The 19,349-nt window shown below is 38.4% G+C and overlaps 1 protein-coding gene across 7 annotated transcripts in view; it reads left to right on the top strand.

Annotated features, from left to right (window-relative positions):
- Positions 1-19,349, top strand: part of daam2 (dishevelled associated activator of morphogenesis 2) — a 161,278-nt gene that overhangs the window by 131,368 nt on the left and 10,561 nt on the right. For 4 of the 7 annotated variants that reach the window (XM_058748715.1, XM_058748714.1, XM_058748712.1 and 1 more), the window contains 17 exons: positions 4,187-4,520; positions 5,307-5,417; positions 5,513-5,616; positions 5,717-5,783; positions 5,955-6,072; positions 6,506-6,644; positions 7,702-7,725; positions 9,223-9,281; positions 9,356-9,540; positions 9,786-10,094; positions 10,273-10,380; positions 11,098-11,127; positions 13,501-13,607; positions 15,823-15,907; positions 16,025-16,131; positions 17,044-17,132; positions 18,985-19,153. In XM_058748715.1, the coding sequence (XP_058604698.1) occupies positions 4,187-4,520; positions 5,307-5,417; positions 5,513-5,616; positions 5,717-5,783; positions 5,955-6,072; positions 6,506-6,644; positions 7,702-7,725; positions 9,223-9,281; positions 9,356-9,540; positions 9,786-10,094; positions 10,273-10,380; positions 11,098-11,127; positions 13,501-13,607; positions 15,823-15,907; positions 16,025-16,131; positions 17,044-17,132; positions 18,985-19,153 (2,145 nt within the window). The remainder of the gene's footprint in view (positions 1-4,186; positions 4,521-5,306; positions 5,418-5,512; positions 5,617-5,716; positions 5,784-5,954; positions 6,073-6,505; positions 6,645-7,701; positions 7,726-9,222; positions 9,282-9,355; positions 9,541-9,785; positions 10,095-10,272; positions 10,381-11,097; positions 11,128-13,500; positions 13,608-15,822; positions 15,908-16,024; positions 16,132-17,043; positions 17,133-18,984; positions 19,154-19,349) is intronic. The other 3 variants (XM_058748717.1, XM_058748716.1, XM_058748718.1) reach the window with 3 other exon arrangements.

Raw genomic sequence — 19,349 nt, 5'->3', positions numbered from 1 at the left:
AGGGAGTGTGCAGATGGCAAGCTTTTCTTAATTTGGTATTTTTAATATAAACTGTGCAGCCATGACACAGGGCCTCTGTCTTCACACCACTGGTCAGCCAACACAAAATGTCACTCCAAAGCAAGATAGGTTTCACAACATCCTTCCGAAGATCTTGAACCTCTCACCTCCACAATGAGGGGCTCAGATCGGGAAGAGCACTTGTGTCGAGTCAGTAAGAGATATGGAGGCAACATGTCTGTTGATCTTTTGAATTACTGAGGTAGTACTTTCTGCAGCTTTAAGGGGGTGATTAACATTTTTAATTTGTTATGACATGGAAAATGTTATGTAACTAAACTCACTGTGGTTCAGTTTAGGTCACCGGAAAGTATGTACAGCTTAAGGATTGTTTTTAGCTATGTTTGGACAAAAATGCCTTATTATTCTGGGGATGAAATGTCAGTGGGGTTTCAATAAAGAAACAGCCACCTTCTTCCCCCTCTTCTGCAGTTTGTGTAAATAATCTGACGTCTTCAAGCTCTCTCATAACCAAATATTAAGTTTCAAAATACTGATGATATGACCTCAAAAAAGGTCCAAGTATGTGGAACTCAGCTTCTTTTTTCACATTTGTCGAATGCTTTAATGGAAATTGCACCCCGAATGCTTTAAGCATTTGGACGGGTTTGTGTTTTTCTCTCTGTGCTGTGAGAAGTGTAGTAGCTAGGTCCAGTGAACATCAATAACTGAAGGAAAATAGAGTAAAGTGCAAGAGAGGTAGCTTTAGGCAGCTCAGAAGTCATCCTGTGAGGCATGGTTTGTGTTGGCAATGGTTTAAAGGGACAATGTACTGCCCCACCTGTGCCCCCTACATGCTCAGCTTCCAGGGTAATTTACACACTCCTGGCTGCTCTTTCCAGACCGGTGAACTGTAACTGATACGCAATACTGCACACGTGCATGCTTTTGTTCACATTTAGTCAGGCTGAGTGTGACTGTGAACGGGTCAGTAAGATACTTTATCAAGGCTCAGCTGACTTCATTTTATTGCTTATTTTACTGCTCATGTGATGACTATCCCAAATGCTCACTAAAGACTTTACAATCACTTTTTAAGACCAGTTAAATCACCCTAAATAGCTTTAACCTTTTAAACCACCAGATGTAGTGTTTCATATGACATCTTTCCAATCTTTTTTTTTTTTTTACTTAAGTTCAGCTGTCAAAGGGGCTTGGACCCTGGTTACACATCTGGACCATGTGTCAAAGCGGCTAACGCATATGAGATGCACCTTCTGATTTGTAGCATCTCATTCAGTTGTTCCCTCTGAAACTTTCTACAACTTGTGTTTTTTTCTTTCCTTTTTTTATAGCCTTGGAAGCTATTGTGTCACTCTAGTGGATTTAGAGAAAGTAGCGTTTGCGCAGTTCACTTAATACCAGGATGCTGTCAACATTATAGACATTCTATGTTTCAATCTGGCATTAGTGCTTTGCATAGTACTGAGTCAGCATTGCTTAAGGTTACAGATGACATTCTGTTATCCATTAATTCTGGGTCATCTGTCATCTTGATAGTGTTAGATTTAAGTACTACATTTGACACTATTGATCACATTATTCCTTAAAAATGACTAAAATTAGAGCAGGGACGGTACCTTGGTCATAGACCGTTTTAAAGTTCCCCATGGGGGGAAAATGTGTTCCAGGGTTGTGTAGTTGCATTACAGTGCTTTTCAATGGTTTGCTTCCAATTTAAAGGGTTGGTCTGTCGCTGTTAATATTGTATCGGGTCATTTACCTCACCATCTGCTCCTGTCTCTTGTGCTGTTCTGGGGCCTCTTTAGTGTTCCCTCAACATGCTTCCCTTAGGTTCTGTTTTTTAAAAACAGAGAAGAAAAAAAAAACATTACTTATCATTGTTATGCTGATGATCTCCAACTCTATCTTCCAATTAAACCAGGAAACAGTTTTTCATTAGATCACCTCTCTTCATGCCTTGATGAAGTGGATGGCAAATAATTTCCTACAACTGAATGAAATTAAAACTGAAATGCTTCTGCTAGGTCCTGTTGCCACTAATGACTCCATTAAAAGACAGTTTGGCTTCTTAAGTAACAACCTACACAGTCATGCAAAAAATCTTGCAGTTTATCTTGATCCTCTGCTCCAATTTGACAAGCATGTAAATTTCTTTCACTATCATATATATTCTATAATTATATTAATTGCTACTAATACATATTAATTCTAATAGTTCTTATAGTAAAGCACTTTGGATCAACTACGGTTGTTTAAAATTGTGCTCTTAAGTGGAGTTTGATTGGACTCCCTGAAGTGTCGCTGAGACCCTGAGCAGTAAGTCCTGCTTCACTAACATCTGCACCTCCACAGCACAGGAAAATGCTAATGAATACACAGGGTCACGGAGACTGTGTTCAGGGGTTCATAATGGGATTATCAGATGTGGGACTGGAACTAGTTGACCTCTGTAAGGAATCGGGAAACAGCACCTCAGTAAACAAATGTAGATTTTATGCGGCAAAGACAGTGTTGAGACAGAATATTCAAGTAAAATCCCCAGAACAGATCACACATCTTATGACTTAACACCCACTTTTTTATGTAAGCAGCCTTGCTTGCCACCATGGATGTATTATTCAAACCCTGTTCCGGAATGTGAGTTTCTTGGCTGAAAAGGAGTGTCAGTTCAGAAGGGAGTATTTTCCACATTGGAATAATATGAATAAAAGTTCATGTGAAATTTTAAACTAGAATCATGAAATGAAAGAACAAAGAAACAAGGTAATGGCATCATCAAGAAAGGTTTTATTAATATTTAAAATTTGAGACCACGATGAAAGCATGTATGTGTGTTTGAATGAGATCTGGGAGAATCACTGTTTCATTAACTATTGATAAATGTGAGATTAATGGTTCCATCATTTAATATAATATTTATATTCCCTGCTATTTAAATAGACTTCCTCGGTATTTCAAAGAATACAACAATTATGGATGTACCACGAGACTTTTGGTATGTTTTGGTAAAAATGTAATCTATTTACTATAAGCCCTTATGTCCTGTAAAAAAAAAAAACTGGAGTAGCAAAATAGGGCCTAACCCTGAAACGGTCTGTGAACTCTTAGCATAAATTTGATGTGGAAATTGGATAAGGGGCTAATCCAGACAGTAGTGGTGAGGTGAGGAGAAGCCAAACGACTGTGGGCCAGCTATGATCTCATGTGTACATTGCTCCCAAAGATTCTAATGATTACTGGTCGCCCAGAGATCACTAAGCCATGCCAGGTGAGCCACGTCTGCTTTGGAACTGAGGTTTGATCATGTTCGCAGGAGATGAGGAGCCACACTATATGGGATAATAACATACTGATTTATTCTAGGTGAAGGGAGATGCATGTTTTTCATTGCCAGCGGGTGCCAAGAAAACCATGTGGTGGCTTTAGCTTGGCAAGCATTGATCGAAAACAATGACTCTATTATGATTTCAGACAATAAGTCACTGCTGTCCCTCAACCACCACCATCTCCCTCTGTTGTCAGTACAGTCTCTGTATTTGGTTAACATGGAATAAAAGTCACATAAAGAGCAGGAATGTAGAAACTGGTAGAAATAGGTGTTAACGTTGTCACTTGATTGGCCCTTCTTGAGAGGGGGTTAATGACATGTTTGACCTTATTTAATCTGAATAATGAGTCCCTGGTTTAGCTCAATATGATGAATGTGAGGATACATGCCCATTCTGCATTGACAGGTTTTTATGGTTGACTTGTTCAGCATACCGTTTTATGTCTGTTTGTATGAAGCTGTATGTTTGTGCAGCTGAGTATATAAAGAAGCCATCTGGGACTTTTGCCAAGATTTCTTCAGATCAGAATATTTTCACAAGAGAAGTTTTAAAGATAGTCCCTTCTGGTTTTTACCAAGTACTTCCTAAGATCATTTCAACTGACACAATTTTATTTATATAATTCATTTCAATATATTTCATTCTCCTTGTGTAAAAGACCATGAGATCTCAAAGGCGCTTTCCTAGTTAAGGCCCTGTTCTAAAGGTGAGTTTTGTTGAATCAGCGTGCTGTTCATGTTTTTGGGAACAGTGTGGCAATGATAGCTATGGTTCCTGACATTCTAGGCACTGGAAAAAACAACCTCACAAAGCTTTGATGACTCTTCCTTCAGGTTTGTGACGCGCTTCATCGAGTTGGATGGCTTGACGTGTCTTCTGAACTTCCTGAAGAGCATGGACTATGAAACCTCAGAGAGCCGCATACATACATCCATCATCGGCTGCATCAAAGCCTTGATGAACAACTCCCAGGGCCGTGCCCATGTACTGGCCCACCCCCAGAGCATCAACACTATCTCCCAAAGCCTCCGCCAGGACAACATCAAGACCAAAGTGGCTGTGTTGGAGATCCTGGGTGCTGTTTGCTTGGTGCCCGACGGGCATAAGAAAGTATTAGAGGCAATGGTACACTACCAGAAGTATGCTGCAGAGAGGACTCGCTTCCAGGTAAAATTGCTTTTAAAATTTCAGCGCTTCGGGTTTTTGTCTGCATTTCTTAAAACAGCTCACAGGAGACATGGTAATTTTAACCGCCGAGCTGTGGAGGCCTCATCTCATGCAACATATGTAGGGTGATTTGTCTTTACTCTGTGTTTATTCAAGTGTAGTTGACATGCCTGGCAACAACAAATGCCAGTGTTTGAAATATTACCCTTTTAAGCATGGTTGATTCCTAGTGACCCAATAGATCTCTGAGCACTCTTGACACAATAAGCACCATAAGTAGACATTAGCAACCCATTCCAGAGAAAGAACAGAGCACATTTCCACCTGTTTCCACTGACTTTAAAATAGGGACTGTGATAAGAATTTGCCATTTATTGTCCTTATCAGCCTATTAGGTAAATAGAAAATCATAGATGGACCATCCATGAACACCCCAATAGTAAAACAATTGAACAGTTTAAAAAAAATTACTTTACAGTGATCAGCAGTCAGACTTTTCACATTATACATCAGCTTATGATGTCAGCTTATCAGACAAATAGCTCTCTTCACTTGAAGTACACACAAAAATACAACTTTAGTGACGTGACATGTGGCCAAGTATGGTTACCCATACTCGGAATTTGGCATTTATTTACGATGCTTGCATTAAACATTTACTTGTATGTTGCTTAGATAATAATGCAATACTCTTATTGAAAAAAATAGATATTTGGTGGGGGGAAAAAATCAATCTTAATTAGATGAATTGCATTTAATTAGATGTTTATGTATTTTTTTACTCAGTCTCTTTTGAACGAGCTGGACAGAAGCACAGGACACTACAGGGATGAAGTAAATCTGAAGACAGCCATCATGTCATTCATAAACGCTGTACTGAATGCTGGGGTTGGAGAGGTCAGCTGATGACAGAACCTCCGTAAAAATAAAAATAAAAACTATATGATATATATACGCTATTAACATGATGATTTCCTTTGTTTCTCTCAAAGGACAGTCTAGAGTTTCGCCTTCATCTTAGATATGAGTTTCTGATGTTAGGAATTCAGCCAGTCATCGAGAAGCTGAGAGCACATGATAATGCCACGCTCGACAGGTACGGAACACCAGATGAAGGGGGCTCCTTTTCCACCTAACAATCAACATATGCATCATACTGTTGCTTCTAATAGAAAGGCTGTGTTTGTTTATTTCAGACATCTGGACTTTTTTGAGATGGTGCGGAATGAGGATGAGTTAGAACTGGCCAAACACTTTGACATTGTAAGATCTTTTACCTATTTGCACATGCCTTTTTTCATATCATGTCCTTAAATTTACAGAGCACTTATTGTGTACAGAACAGCTTGGTATTATTAGATTTGTTTATAAGGCCCCTGGCTTCATGTATGTCCTAACTGGAAAAAAAATAAATAATGGATGTTTTTTGTCCAGACACACGTGGACACCAAGAGTGCTGGGCAGATGTTTGAGCTGATCAAGAAGAAACTGAGCAACACAGATGCCTACCCCCACCTTCTTTCTATCTTACAGCACTGCCTCCAAATGCCATGTGAGGATCTGAGCTTTTCCATTGGACCCATTAATAATATCCCTTTTATTATTTGGAATAATTTGTGTTTGGAATACTCTTTGTGCTTGGAGCATGCCTGTGATGCCTTGAAAATTGAAATGGTTTCTTTGTAGGCAGCTTACTAAGTTTGGAACAGTGCCTACTGTATATGTTTGTGTTTTGTATCATTTCCTTTGTATTTAATTATAACTATCCCTGCATTCCACAGCTAATGAAGTGATGGTATCAGATTGCAAAACTGTATTACTTTGATAGATGCATGGGACTAAGGAATTATCATATTCATATGATATGTACATGCTCCAAGAATACCATTTAAGTATCATGTTACATCTCCAGAAAAGCATGGCATTACCATGACATAATATTCCAAAAAAAAAAGCTTGTTTATGACTTTGTAAAATGTTTTCAGATAAACGTGGTGCAGGCAGTATACAGCAATGGCAACTTTTAGACCGCATCCTTCAGCAAATTGTTCTACAAGATGAGAAGGGAGAAAATCCAGATGTTTCACCCCTGGACAATTTCAACGTTAAGAACATCATTAGAATGTAAGTGCCCAACTCAAAACGCTTTCAGTTCAAAACACATTGTGCACATGATTTTAACCATCAAATGTCCAAATAATAATACTGCTCATGAAAACTTAACTTTAAGTTTATTAGAGTAGAGTAATATTTTTGAAGCCAAAAAGCCATGATAAAGTCCTGGATTATCTTTAGTTCTTTTAAACATCAAAGCTCTCCCTATCTCACCGCCCGTTGTAGGGATTTTAAAATGTTTTTTGCGCAATGAACCACAAAGCTATATTGTGGCACACTGCGGGGATCTGGTTCTGTTAACATGCTAGAAGATGCTCCACAATGCTGTGAATGCATCATGAAGCTGTGGCCAAAAGGGAAACTGGTATCAAACAATTTTGTGAAATTTTAAAGGAAGATGCAAGACTCTATAGTCTAAACACTGGTATTTCTGTCATTAATGTGCATAAGAATGTTGAATTTCCAGCCATGTGCTCACCACAGGTGTCAAACAGTTCTCTAGGCAGGACATCCATGTGCTCTATTTCCACCAGTGTGCCACTGCCAGAAGATGTTTAAGGTGGCATTGGAAAGTGTAAGCACAGGGAAACCTACAACTAGCAAACATCATTTTTGTCTTCTCATGCTTATCCATAATGTCTAATCCTTTCCAGTTGCAAAAAAAAAAAATTACCTTAGTGAAACAGAGCTGTAATGTACTGGTTGCATTTAAGACATCTTGGGCAATTATGTTTCTTTAACCAGTTTAGGAGCAAGCTGTCCAAACCAACAGATAAAATAATGGAATTTTTATTGCCAGTGTTGGCTTGTAGCTGGCAATTGATTGTGTTACCTCGATAACATCAGTCTGCCTACAAAAGAATCAAACTTGTTTTTTTTTTAAATAAAAAGTCTTCTTAAATATAGTGCAATAAATCCTCTACAGTATGTTAACAGTTTGTGTGGAAACTGTATCTATATCCTCTTTTCCTGTTTTCTTATCTTAGTCATATATATCTTTCATTGTCTTCTCCAGTGCTGGCAGTAAATGTTACTGTATCTGTATTTCATTTTCCTCTTTCTGCAGCTATGGAAAGCAACGCATGTCAAGGTGTCACTTTAGATTTCTTTACTAGATCCTCCCTTAAACCTCAAACAGTATCCACTTACAAAAAGATTCACAACCAGACTAAACTAACACCTTTTATTAAAAAAAAAAAGTTATAAATATATTATTAAGGAAATCTTCCCCAACTGAATGTCATTGCTTCGGTTTAACAGTGGCCCCTTTGGTTTAAAGACCCCATGAATTAGCTTGATGACCAGTTTTCTTTTGTATGTTTCACAGCCAGACTACAAACCACATAGCAAACCCATACTTGACAGCTTGTACCATGGATGCGACCAATGAAGGCAACTTCAAAATGAATGCTTTGTAATCAGTTGATGTTTTAGAAAATAAACTGATGAGCCATAATTACTAGTTGAAAGAAGGTAGAATTTATAATTAAAGGGATAGTTCACCCAAAAATGAAAATTCTCACCCTCATGTTGTTTCATGTTGTTACAAAGACCTCCGTTCATCTTCGGAACACAAATTAAGATGTTTTTGATGGAATCTGAGAGCTCTCAGGCCCTCCATAGACAGCAAGGGTCCTTACATGATGAAGGTTCAGAAACGTAGCAAGGAGATCGGTAAAATAATCCACGTGACATCAGGGGTTCAACCGTAATTTTACAAAGCTACGAGAATAACTTTTGTATGCAAAGAAAACAAAAATAACGACTTTATTCAACAGTTCTTCTCCTCTACGTCAGCGTAGCACCATTTTGGAGAATATCCACTGGACGGAAACTGCGTACGCACTTCTGTGTCAGCCTGAACAGTCTTCTACATACAGTATATTTACACTTTGATTTGAACGAAAACAGCGCATCCAGTATGCGGCTAACACAGAAGAGCGTACGCAGTTTCTGTCCAGTGGATTTTCTCCAAAATGGCGCTACGCTGACGTAGAAGAGAAGAACTGTTGAATAAAGTCATTATTTTGGTTTTCTTTGCATACAAAAGTTATTCTCGTAGCTTTGTAAAATTACGGTTGAACCCCTGATGTCACGTGGATTATTTTACCGATCTCCTTGCTACGTTTCTGAACCTTGATCATGTATGGACCCTTGCTGTCTATGGAGGGTCTGAGAGCTCTCAGATTCCATCAAAAACATCTTAATTTGTGTTCTGAAGATGAACTGAGGTCTCATGGGTTTGAAACGACATGAGGGTGAGTAATTAATGACAGAATTTTCATTTTTGGGTGAACTATCCCTTTAAGAGGGACATTCTGGAGAGTATTTTATTGGACAAAAATTATATACACCTCTGTGGACAAAAAGATTCATCAATCTGTTTGGTCTCATAAAAGCTAACATTCTAAACAGGAAATTTTCATGGTGTCTTTAATGTTGGCTTTTGTTTTTGGTAACAGTTGACTAATAACAAACAGTAATATAAATCGAAAATGACTGAGGTAAGTGTAGAAAATAGGGCAGAATTAATTTTATAACCCTGTGCAAATGAGTGCAGCTTAATGAGACTTCATTCCGTCTACAGGCTTGTCAATGAGAATGAAGTCAAACAGTGGCGAGACCAAGCAGAAAAGTTCAGAAAAGGTACGAGTGCACACTGACTTGCATAGCTGAGCCTGGGTGAACTTATGTAATGATAATGCACATGTGTTTTTTAGAGCATGTAGAGCTGATGGCTCGGCTGGAAAGGAAAGAAAGAGAGTGTGAGACCAAGACACAAGAGAAGGATGATATGATGAAGACACTCAACAAGATGAAGGACAAACTGCAGAAAGAAGGAGTGGAGTTGCGCTCTGCCAGGGAGCAAGTATTAGACCTGTCCTCCCGCATTAGTGACATTTCAGTGAGTTCGCCATCTGTTAATTTCTAGTGTGCTGTAGTTGTCTGATTTACTTTGATATCAGAAAGTAGAACAATTGCACAATAATGTTAGAACTTCTATGTTGATGTTTTTATTGTGTTGTTTAGTAAGAGATGCTTGAGGAGAAGCTGTTTTGGTTAAGCATGAGTTATATGTGATGGTTTATGCATTGCAGCAAATTTGTCTAACATATTTTACGCAAATGATTTGAACTTTTTCACTTTAAGAATGGTGGAGTTCATTTACCCGTTCCCCCTCCGCTTCCTGGGAGCCCGATGGCTCCGCCTCCACCACCTATGATGATGGATAACTTCCCTCCTCCTCCTCCACCTATTGCTTTTTCCAACCCACCCCCACCACCTCCTCCACCTCCCCCGGGGTGTCCTCCACCCCCACCTGGGGCCCCGCCCATCTTTTCTGGGGTTCCACCTCCACCTGGACCTGCTTCCATTAGCTCCACAACCAGCCTATGCACAAAGAGCATCCCACAACCTTCACAACCACTAAAATCCTTTAACTGGTCCAAACTGGGAGAGGTGAGTCCATTTTTATTTTATTTATTTACTTATTTGGTGGTACTTGCGGTATTAAAATTCCTCATAATTAATACAAAGTTATACTTTCTGAGATTAGATCATTTATTTTTATTTTATTTTATTTTTTCTGAGACTAACCTTTAATTACAGTCATCTTTCCTGATTTCCCAATTTTTAGAACAAGATCACTGGTACCATCTGGTATGAGATTGATGACAGAAGGGCCTTTAAAGTTCTTGACCTAAAGGACATTGAGAAGATGTTTTCAGCTTACCAGAGGCAGCAAGTATGCAAATGTGGCACACAAGAGTCACATCTCAGCTGTGCTTAGATACCAAACAAATCATTTTTGCATTCAAATAACTTCTGGAATGATCTTCTGAAATAACAGCTGTACTGACATTCTTATTTATGTTTGTGAAATGTGTGTGGGGTGGGGTGACTGAATACACACCGACTCTAAATTGAGGTCGCCATGGGTAAACAAACTTATAAATCATACAGAATGAGTTTTTTAAGAATGTTAAAATGTAGAAAGTTTTCTGTGAGGGGTAGGTTTAGGTGTAGAATGATAGAATATACGGTTGGTGTAGAATGATAGAATATACGGTGTGTGTGTGTGTGTGAAAGAGAGAGAAAGAGGGAGAGATAGTATTTGGTTTTACGGCAGTGGCTAAAGCAACTGTTCTTTGCTAAATGGCTTGTAAGAAATGGCTTGTGATGCTTCTGTGCTTTAAGCATGAAGTAGTATTTTAGTGCATTTAGAGCAGAATTGCTGCAGATATGCTCTCAGGCCCAATATCAACAAAAGTCAGTGATTTCAAATGTAATTTTTAAAGTTTCTTTAGTGTTTTGCAAGCAATTCTGGGGCCTGTGAGAATGTTTGCTGTAGTCAGCTCTGGCTGAGTCTTCTGCTGTAGTTCTGCTGCTTGAGTTGTTAACTTCTGCATGTCTTCCAATGTTTCTTGTTTTTTTCTCTGCTGCTGTACCACTGCCTGGCCAGGAGCTGCTCACTAACCAATCCTTCAAGCAGGTGAGTGATTGGTCCAATTAAAGCTACTTTACTGCCAGAACGGGGTCAGAAATGAATGTTTCTATTTAGCGGCAATATTTGCTACATTGTATCTGTGTTTTGTCTTTTATGTAAAATGCTTATATTTTACTAATTACTTCAATCAAGCAGAATACTATAGACGGTTACCAATGCAATTGTATTAATATCAACAAAAAGCCATACATGCAATTGTGGAACAAAAACTCTATCTGGCATGCCATTTAGGTTTATTTACACAAACTGTTAATTCTTCTCAAAGCTGACATACATGTATTTACAAAATTACATAATCTAAATAGCCTCCATGAAGTATATAAGCTGTAAAATTGAAGAAAAAACAAAACAAAACTCATTACAGGGTTGGCTGCAATATGACAAACTCACTATTGTCAAATATTATTCTTGATATTGTAGTCATTATTATTATTAATGTTGATTAATAGAATAAATAAAAATGTTTCTGTGTTTAAGGAAACTGTCATGTTATGGCTACACAGTCATAACAAGCATCGGGCCATTTGTGAATTAGTTTATTGCTTTTTACACAGCAGAATATTAAGACTTCACATTGGATATTTTTTATAGCATGATAAACAGAATGGTTATTCAAACTGGGAATAAATTATATACGAAAATTTAAGCATATAAAGAATGATCACTGAAGTGTTTAATGACAGTCTAGTGCAAGTTATGCAGTGTTGCAGAAACTCCTGTGACAATCACTGAAGCTGTCTACACTGCACAGTGAATCTCTGTTACTAATGTAATATCTGAACTTTTTTGTTTATGATGAAAGAATTCAAGAGTGAAGAATTCAGCCTCAGATTGGCCAATGCATTTATAAACTCAACAGAAATGTGTGTGTGATTGGCTATAATGTTCAATGCTGCAAAAAAAATAAAAAAAATAAATAAAAATCTGATGCAAAATGAACAAATCTAGATGTAATGTAACAATCAAAACTTTTCATTTATTCTTTTGATTTTTGACCCCTTTTCTGGAGTTTGGGGGGCATTTTTGTACAATTTGGTTGCATTTTTGCGCCAAGCCCCAGGCAATTTCTAACCCTACATTCACCATCTTATACATGCATCTGTCTATTACAGCTTTTTTGGCCCCTGTAACCAAAGGGAATCTGAATTAATGTGACAGATGATGGAAAAGTCTGAACTAAAATCTTAAAAGAATAGTTAATCCACAATTGGAAATTCTGTCATAGTATTTTTCACCCACATATTGTTCTCTTGGTGACTTGTGTCTTTGACAAAACAAAATGAGATGTTAGGCAGAATGTTATATAGCTATTTTCCATACAATTATGATGAATGGAATCTGGTACTGTCAATATCCAAAAATGATAAAGAAGCACTGTAAAAGTATGTTTGCTTATATTAATTTATGACATATTAGGATATAGTAATACCTTATTAGTCTTGACAGCCCCTGATCGTGGTATAATTTCGATGTATGGAAAGGAGCAAGTTTGGAGCAGCATGGGGTTAAAATGACAATGGAACTGTTCCTTTAAGTATTTTAGAGATCTAGTTTTCACATCCAGCCTCATCTTGCAGTAGTAGAATTGTCTTTCTTCTCAAATGCCTGGAGTGAATAATTGGTGTATTTTTTAAGAATCAGCTAAACTACTGTGATAGAACAGTAATTGGCTGAATAACTGTAATTATCACAAATGTGTGTAATTACTGAACATTAATTCACAGATGACTAAAATGTAGATGAGACATGTTGTGGAAAGTTATGACCTTTCACCTATCCTGCATTCTTCATGTTACTGCTCAGAGAGAGCTGCAGGGTGTGTAAGAAGTGTGCTTTCTTTGGACCAATGTGGAGTTACATGACCCATGTAACCTCATCGAACATTCACAGCACAGGAAACGGTCCGGACCTATAAATAGTTGACTGTTCTCAGTGAAATAGTCAAGCTTCTTTTAAGCATCTGTGGTGTTTCAGCTGCATGATTATTTTTGACACACTGTTCTGAATACTGGCCTTTTGAGAGACATAGAAAGTTAAGAATATACAGTATTGTATGTTTTATTTTCACTTATTCATTCAGTTTAGAAAAACTGGTTTGAAAGATGAAAAAAAAAAATTAAAAATTGTTCATTGTTTATTCAAAACAGCAATGAAATCATTGTCCTAAGATTTGGTTGATTCATAAATAAAATTTCGACCTTTGCCTAAATACAAGCCAAAGCACAATCCCACATTATAAGTTAATTTTTGATATCTGTAAATTAAAAATTTTCATTCAAAAATACTTCATAATACTTGTTCAGTATTTTATTTAATTATAAAGAAAATGAATCTAAACCGTTTTGTCTTTTTCTGCAGAAAGAAACAGGATCAATGGATGACCTTTATCTGAGCTCACGCAAAGTCAAAGAGCTGTCTGTTATTGATGGACGGAGGGCCCAAAACTGTGTCATCCTGCTTTCCAAGTATGTGCATGTCCTGAGTCAGTATTGTTAGCATTGTGTTAAAGTCAACCTATCAGTTATCCTGGAAAACTGGTGCTACGCTTATGAAGCCCAAAATGTAAAAATTTGTGAATTTGTGAAGAAATGTTTTTAAAATTGTAGGCTAATTATTTAATACCTGGTCACAATTTATTTTAGTTGCATAAAAATAATCTTAATCTGAAAAGAGAGACAGATTACCCCTTGCCTAAATTATAGTTGGTCAGACTAGTTCTTAAAGTTGTCAGTCCTCTGTCGTGTGTGTCATGTGTTCCCGCCTCTTGTTTCCTTATTTGGTTTGCTTCCTGTCCTTGTTGAGTGTGATTGTCTGTTATTCAGTTCCTGCCTGTTTAGTTAGTTTTCGTCTGGTCTACTCGTTCCTGTGTGTCCCAGCCTTATCTTGCCCTGTCTATTTTGGATTCATTAAGACTGTTATTTTGAGTTATCCTCGTCTCCTCGTTCCTCCCTGCTGTGTGCACCGTGACAGAAGACCAGACCTAAACAGTAAGCGGCGCCCCTTCACCTCGTTTTGTTTTGTTCGTTTTTTGGAAAGTTTTATTTTTTGTTTCCCTGTCTGTCTGGCCCGCGGCAAGGAAGTCGCCGCTCATCATCCCGCCGTAGCCCACTGCAAGTCGGCATGGAAGTTCGGTGGGATCGCCGCAGAGTGCCACGAGTCCGTTTGTTGCGGCTCCCCAAGTCTGCCGCCATCCGCTACTCACTCAAGCCCGCCAGCCGCCGCTGAGCACGGTGCCATGGATCCAGTTCCCCAGTCTCGGCCAGGAGTGCCGTTCCTAGTTCCCGTGGATCCGGTCCACACATCAGGGCCAGGAGTGCCGTGCCATGTCCCAGAAGTCATGGTTTTTAAGTCTTGTCGTGCCCACAGGAGCAGTTTTAATCCCAGTCATGTCTTGTCTTGTCTTGTCCATGGAGACTCATCGAGAGCAGGCAGCTCCTCTAGTCGTGGCCACGGAGGCCATTCCCAGCCACCTGCCCCTCCTGTCGCGAAAGTGGAGGCGGTTGCTGAGGGACCCTGTGAGGGCCCCTGACTCCTTGTCATGCCCAGAAGAAGCCTCAGCTTCCAAGCTAGCCCAGGAGGGCTTCCTGTTCCTGTGGGCTGTCCTGTTCCTGTGTGTTTAGTCCTGTGGACTGTCTAGTTCCTGTGTGTTTAGCCCTGGAGGGCTATCCTGTCCTGTGATGTCCTGTCTGTTTAGCCTCGGAGTGCTCCTGATACCCCCTAGCTTCCCCTTGGTTTTTTTATTTTGGGGGGGGTTCCTGCTGTAGGGGTCGGGCTGAGGGGACCGAGGCCAAGGCCCCGAAGAAGATCCTGCCATGGCCTCTTGTGCTCACTCCGGAAGGAAGACATGGACAGGAAGACAGGACGGGGACCTCCAGAGCTGGGAGCTCTGGCGGCCATGGCGGTGCAGGGAGCTCAGGAGGCCATGGCCCATCCGCCCTCCCCGGTGGTACTGTTACGGCGTGGGACGTGCCTTCCGGGAGGGAGGAGTCATGTCAGTCCTGTCGTGTGTGTCATGTGTTCCCGCCTCTTGTTTCCTTGTTTGGTTTGCTTCCTGTCCTTGTTGAGTGTGATTGTCTGTTATTCAGTTCAGTTGTGTGTTATTATCTGTGATTGTCATGTGTATTTAGTTCCTGCCTGTTTAGTTAGTTTTCGTCTGGTCTACTCATTACTCACCGGTGTTCCTGTGTGTCCCAGCCTTACCTTGTCTTGCCCTGTCTGTTTTGGATTCATCAAAGACTGTTATTTTGAGTTATCCTCATCTCCTCGTTCCTCCCTGTGTGCACCGTGACAAAAGTCACCTTGAAATCAAAATTGACACTTTTTTTATGGACTATATGAATAGTGTTTATTATAAATTATTTATCTGGTGATATGTGCATACATATATTTTATTAATGTGCCCTCATAAGGGAGACATATGCTATCTCGTGCAATTCTGTGGCCCAGGAGCCACATAGTAACTTATTGAGGCCAGGAAAAGTTTGATTGTGTTCTTTGTGGCCCGATTTTTATTGATCAGAGCTAAGGGGAGAGAACATTGATTGTACCAAAGACCATACCTAACCTCTCGTGTCATAAAGAATGGTTTGGCATACTACTGGTGTTTCTACTGTCTTAATAACATGTTAAATATTAACAGTTTACATAATTTAAAAAAAATATTTCTGTCCATCCATATAGGTTAAAAATGAGCAATGAAGAGATAAAGAGAGCCATTCTGGAGATGGATGAGAGGGAGGAGCTGGCTAAAGACATGTTAGAGCAGGTGAGGGCTATCTAATGGATTCGTCAAGATATATATATAACTACAATGTTTTTAATTAGAACTTTTATTTTCTACGAGTAAACACTCTCTATGGGTATATGTATTGTGCATTCACAGCTGCTGAAGTTTGTTCCTGAGAAAAGTGATATTGACCTTCTGGAGGAACACAAACATGAGCTTGAGCGCATGGCCCGGGCTGACCGCTTCCTGTTTGAGATGAGCAGGTACTGCAAAATAATTGAATCTTAGATTAAATGCATTTGACAAATGAGCACAATGATGTATGACTTCAGAAAAAGAAAAAAAAAAAGCTACTTTGGATGAGTGAAGAATAATACTATTGAAAGTTCTTGATCAGAAGATTTAATACTGAATTGCATTAATTAAACAACAGGCAACAAACCAGGATTGGCAGGAATTATTGAAATTTCTCCAGCCTATCTTACCTCCAAAGAAACACCATTTATCACAAGGCCAGAAACGTACTTTACGCAAGACCATCTTTGACAAGCATGCATACTTGCATAAATCTACATTTTACAAAGCAACAAGGCACAGAGTCATACTTGCATGTCTAATAGCTAATAACCAAACAAAAGTATTTGTGCTGGCTAAGCACCCACGGCTATGTCTGCATACTTGGTAAAATACGTTTCTTACACAAGAAAATGCTGAGTAATGTAAGATAACTACTTGTAATTAATATGGATAAATAATGTTAGGTTGAAGGTTTTGGTTCAGGGTCTGTATATAGTTATTATATTATATGTAAAATAAAGTGCTAACATTTTTTTTCTTTTCATGACATTAAGAGATTCTTAAGTTTACGTTATTTGACCCCTCCCCATATATCTTTACTGTAATGTGGAAAAAAAATAGTTCTCATTACTGTAATGCAAAAAATAAAATTTATATAATGTAATTTTATGATAATTTATCATTATATTCCAGCATTTTTAAACCTTATCTTTAAACGTAATGAAGTAAAATGCCTTTGAAAATAATGAGAATTACATATTAATTATATTAATATAATTAATATGTCTTTATGTCCATTTTGGGAGGAAATGTAGCATTTCGTAAGATTCAACCCAGTGTCTAAAACTGAATAATTTTGACTTTTTTCTCTCTATCAGAATCAACCACTATCAACAGAGGCTCCAGTCTCTTTTCTTCAAAAAGAAGTTTGCAGAGCGTCTAGCAGAAATAAAACCAAAGGTTGAAGGTTGGTAGGTTTAGAATGTTACTGGAGGTGTTTCTTTGCAAATTAACACAGGCTCATATTGAAGTGATAGATCCCAGAAACGGCTGTATAAATGTGATTTGGGAGAAGTGGATATTAGAGCATGAGTCAGGGCTGGTATGTTTGTGAGTGTGTGTGGCTTTTATACTTGAATTTATCTCCAGTTCAAATAAAGAACAGAGTTTCCACGGAGGCTGTTTTGGAAAGCTGGCACATGTTGAGAGGGGAGAGCTGTTCTCATAAACTCTGCTTTTTTCTTCAAAGAGTTTCAAGCTTTTCAAGAAAGAGTCATGGCATGCATGTTCTTGCATAGTACTGCAGATAAACATAAGCCTGCCCAAATTCTGGTTAAAGACCTGTCCCTGCACATTTATGATGATCTTAGCTAACCTTAAAGGGACAGATCAACCAAAAAATAAAAATAAAATACAGTACTGTCATCATTTGATCTACCTGATGTCATTTAAAAAAAAATATTTCCTTTCCTCTGTGAAATACAGGAGATGTTTTGAAGATTGTTCATGCTGCATTTTTCGATAATGTGATACATAGCCATACATTAGCTTTGTGTGAAAAACAGACTTGAATTTAAATGAAAAGATCACTAACACCTTGCATATCCTCAAATTTATCAGTACATACACATAATTACTTATTTACACAACCTAAAGTGAAAAACAATTACAAAGGTAAAAATTAAGGGTGCTAATATGACACAGTTTCCCTAATTTGACAATGCCATGTCATGTCTACAGTTATAAATCCAAGCACAAGGAGTAAGACGCTAAATTGATAGCAGTGTCTAATTAAGCTGTATAGAGCAGAAAGAATGGGTGCCATCAACACAGACAAAACAAATGAAGGACTTCTCTGGCCCACCCTTGCACATTAAATCGTGTCAACAGGAAGGCATTTTGAATGTTTTAACATCCAGGCAAAGGAAGTCTAACTTTGGCTAAGATCCTTCGGGAAAACGCTTTTTGTGGGAAACTGGCGGCGGGAAATTTGTGGACAGGCATCAAAGTTGCATACTCTTTCTTGTTCCCGCTGGAGCGACTACAGTACTGTGGCTCTATGATGGGAACTGTGAGGCAAAACTGGAGTTAAGACTAGTTCACCACACTCACAAAAACATAGTGAGGTTAAACATCAGTTTAGTACCAGTATTGGTTAGTAATTTGGACTTTCTGGAAAACAAAGGGTTTTACACTGAGCTGTGTAAACTGGAACTGGGAGAAAATAAATTGTTTATTTAATTTTTTTTTCAGAAATGTCTTTATTTGTTTGCTCATTCATTACTGTGGGTACTGAACTTAGTGAATCGTGTTGATCATGAAATGATTACAATTGCCTTTTGGTCCCTCTTACAGAATAATTTGGTTTCAACATGTTATCCTCTGGCAAACTATTTTTACCATTTTTCAGTTGATCAGAAATGTGCTCATGACTGGGCCCAGGCAGAATCTGCTGCCTTTTTCCACATTTTCTGCACATTCTGTGCAATGGAATTACGTGTGGTAAAATGTGTTTAACAGAGCTGAGGGTAATACACTCTTATTGGTAGCTAAAAGCACAATCAAATTAGCCAGTATATAAAAATAAAAGCTTTGGTGAATTCTGCATACATCTGCTGAGCCTTTTTATGACCTAACTTGTGAATACTTAATCCAGAAATGATAAACATTTTATCATTTATATCAAACTTAATATTCAACAAATTCCAGTTAAGTCTGTGAAAGACAATCATGTTGTCCATATTGCCTGTTAATAAATATGTATATAGACATCATGGAGGCTACAGTAATATCTTTGATATCTTTTCTTATATCTTTAGCTATTCTGTGCGCATCACGTGAGGTGATGAGAAGTAAGCGCCTGACACAGGTTCTGGAAGTGGTTTTGGCTTTCGGGAACTTCATGAACAAAGGACAGAGGGGCAATGCGTATGGTTTCAAAGTGTCCAGCCTCAACAAGATCATAGACACCAAGTCAAGTATAGACAGGTCAGAGGTCAATGAAGAGGTTTTTAGCTTGTTCAACTGAATGCATCAATTAATGTCACTGTTTTCAGTCAATACATCTATTAGACTTTCCACTGCTACCATTGTGATGTTAAATGCAATTTATAGAATTGGTGTAATCAGTCAATTTTATTTATTTTTAGTAAATTTTAGTTCTCACATTACAATGTTCACACAA

The sequence above is a fragment of the Onychostoma macrolepis genome, chromosome 17, assembly GCF_012432095.1.
Source record: "Onychostoma macrolepis isolate SWU-2019 chromosome 17, ASM1243209v1, whole genome shotgun sequence".
NCBI lineage: Eukaryota > Metazoa > Chordata > Actinopteri > Cypriniformes > Cyprinidae > Onychostoma > Onychostoma macrolepis.
The sequence above is the reverse complement of the archived record's forward strand: the minus strand, read 5'-3'. Positions and strand labels throughout refer to the sequence as shown.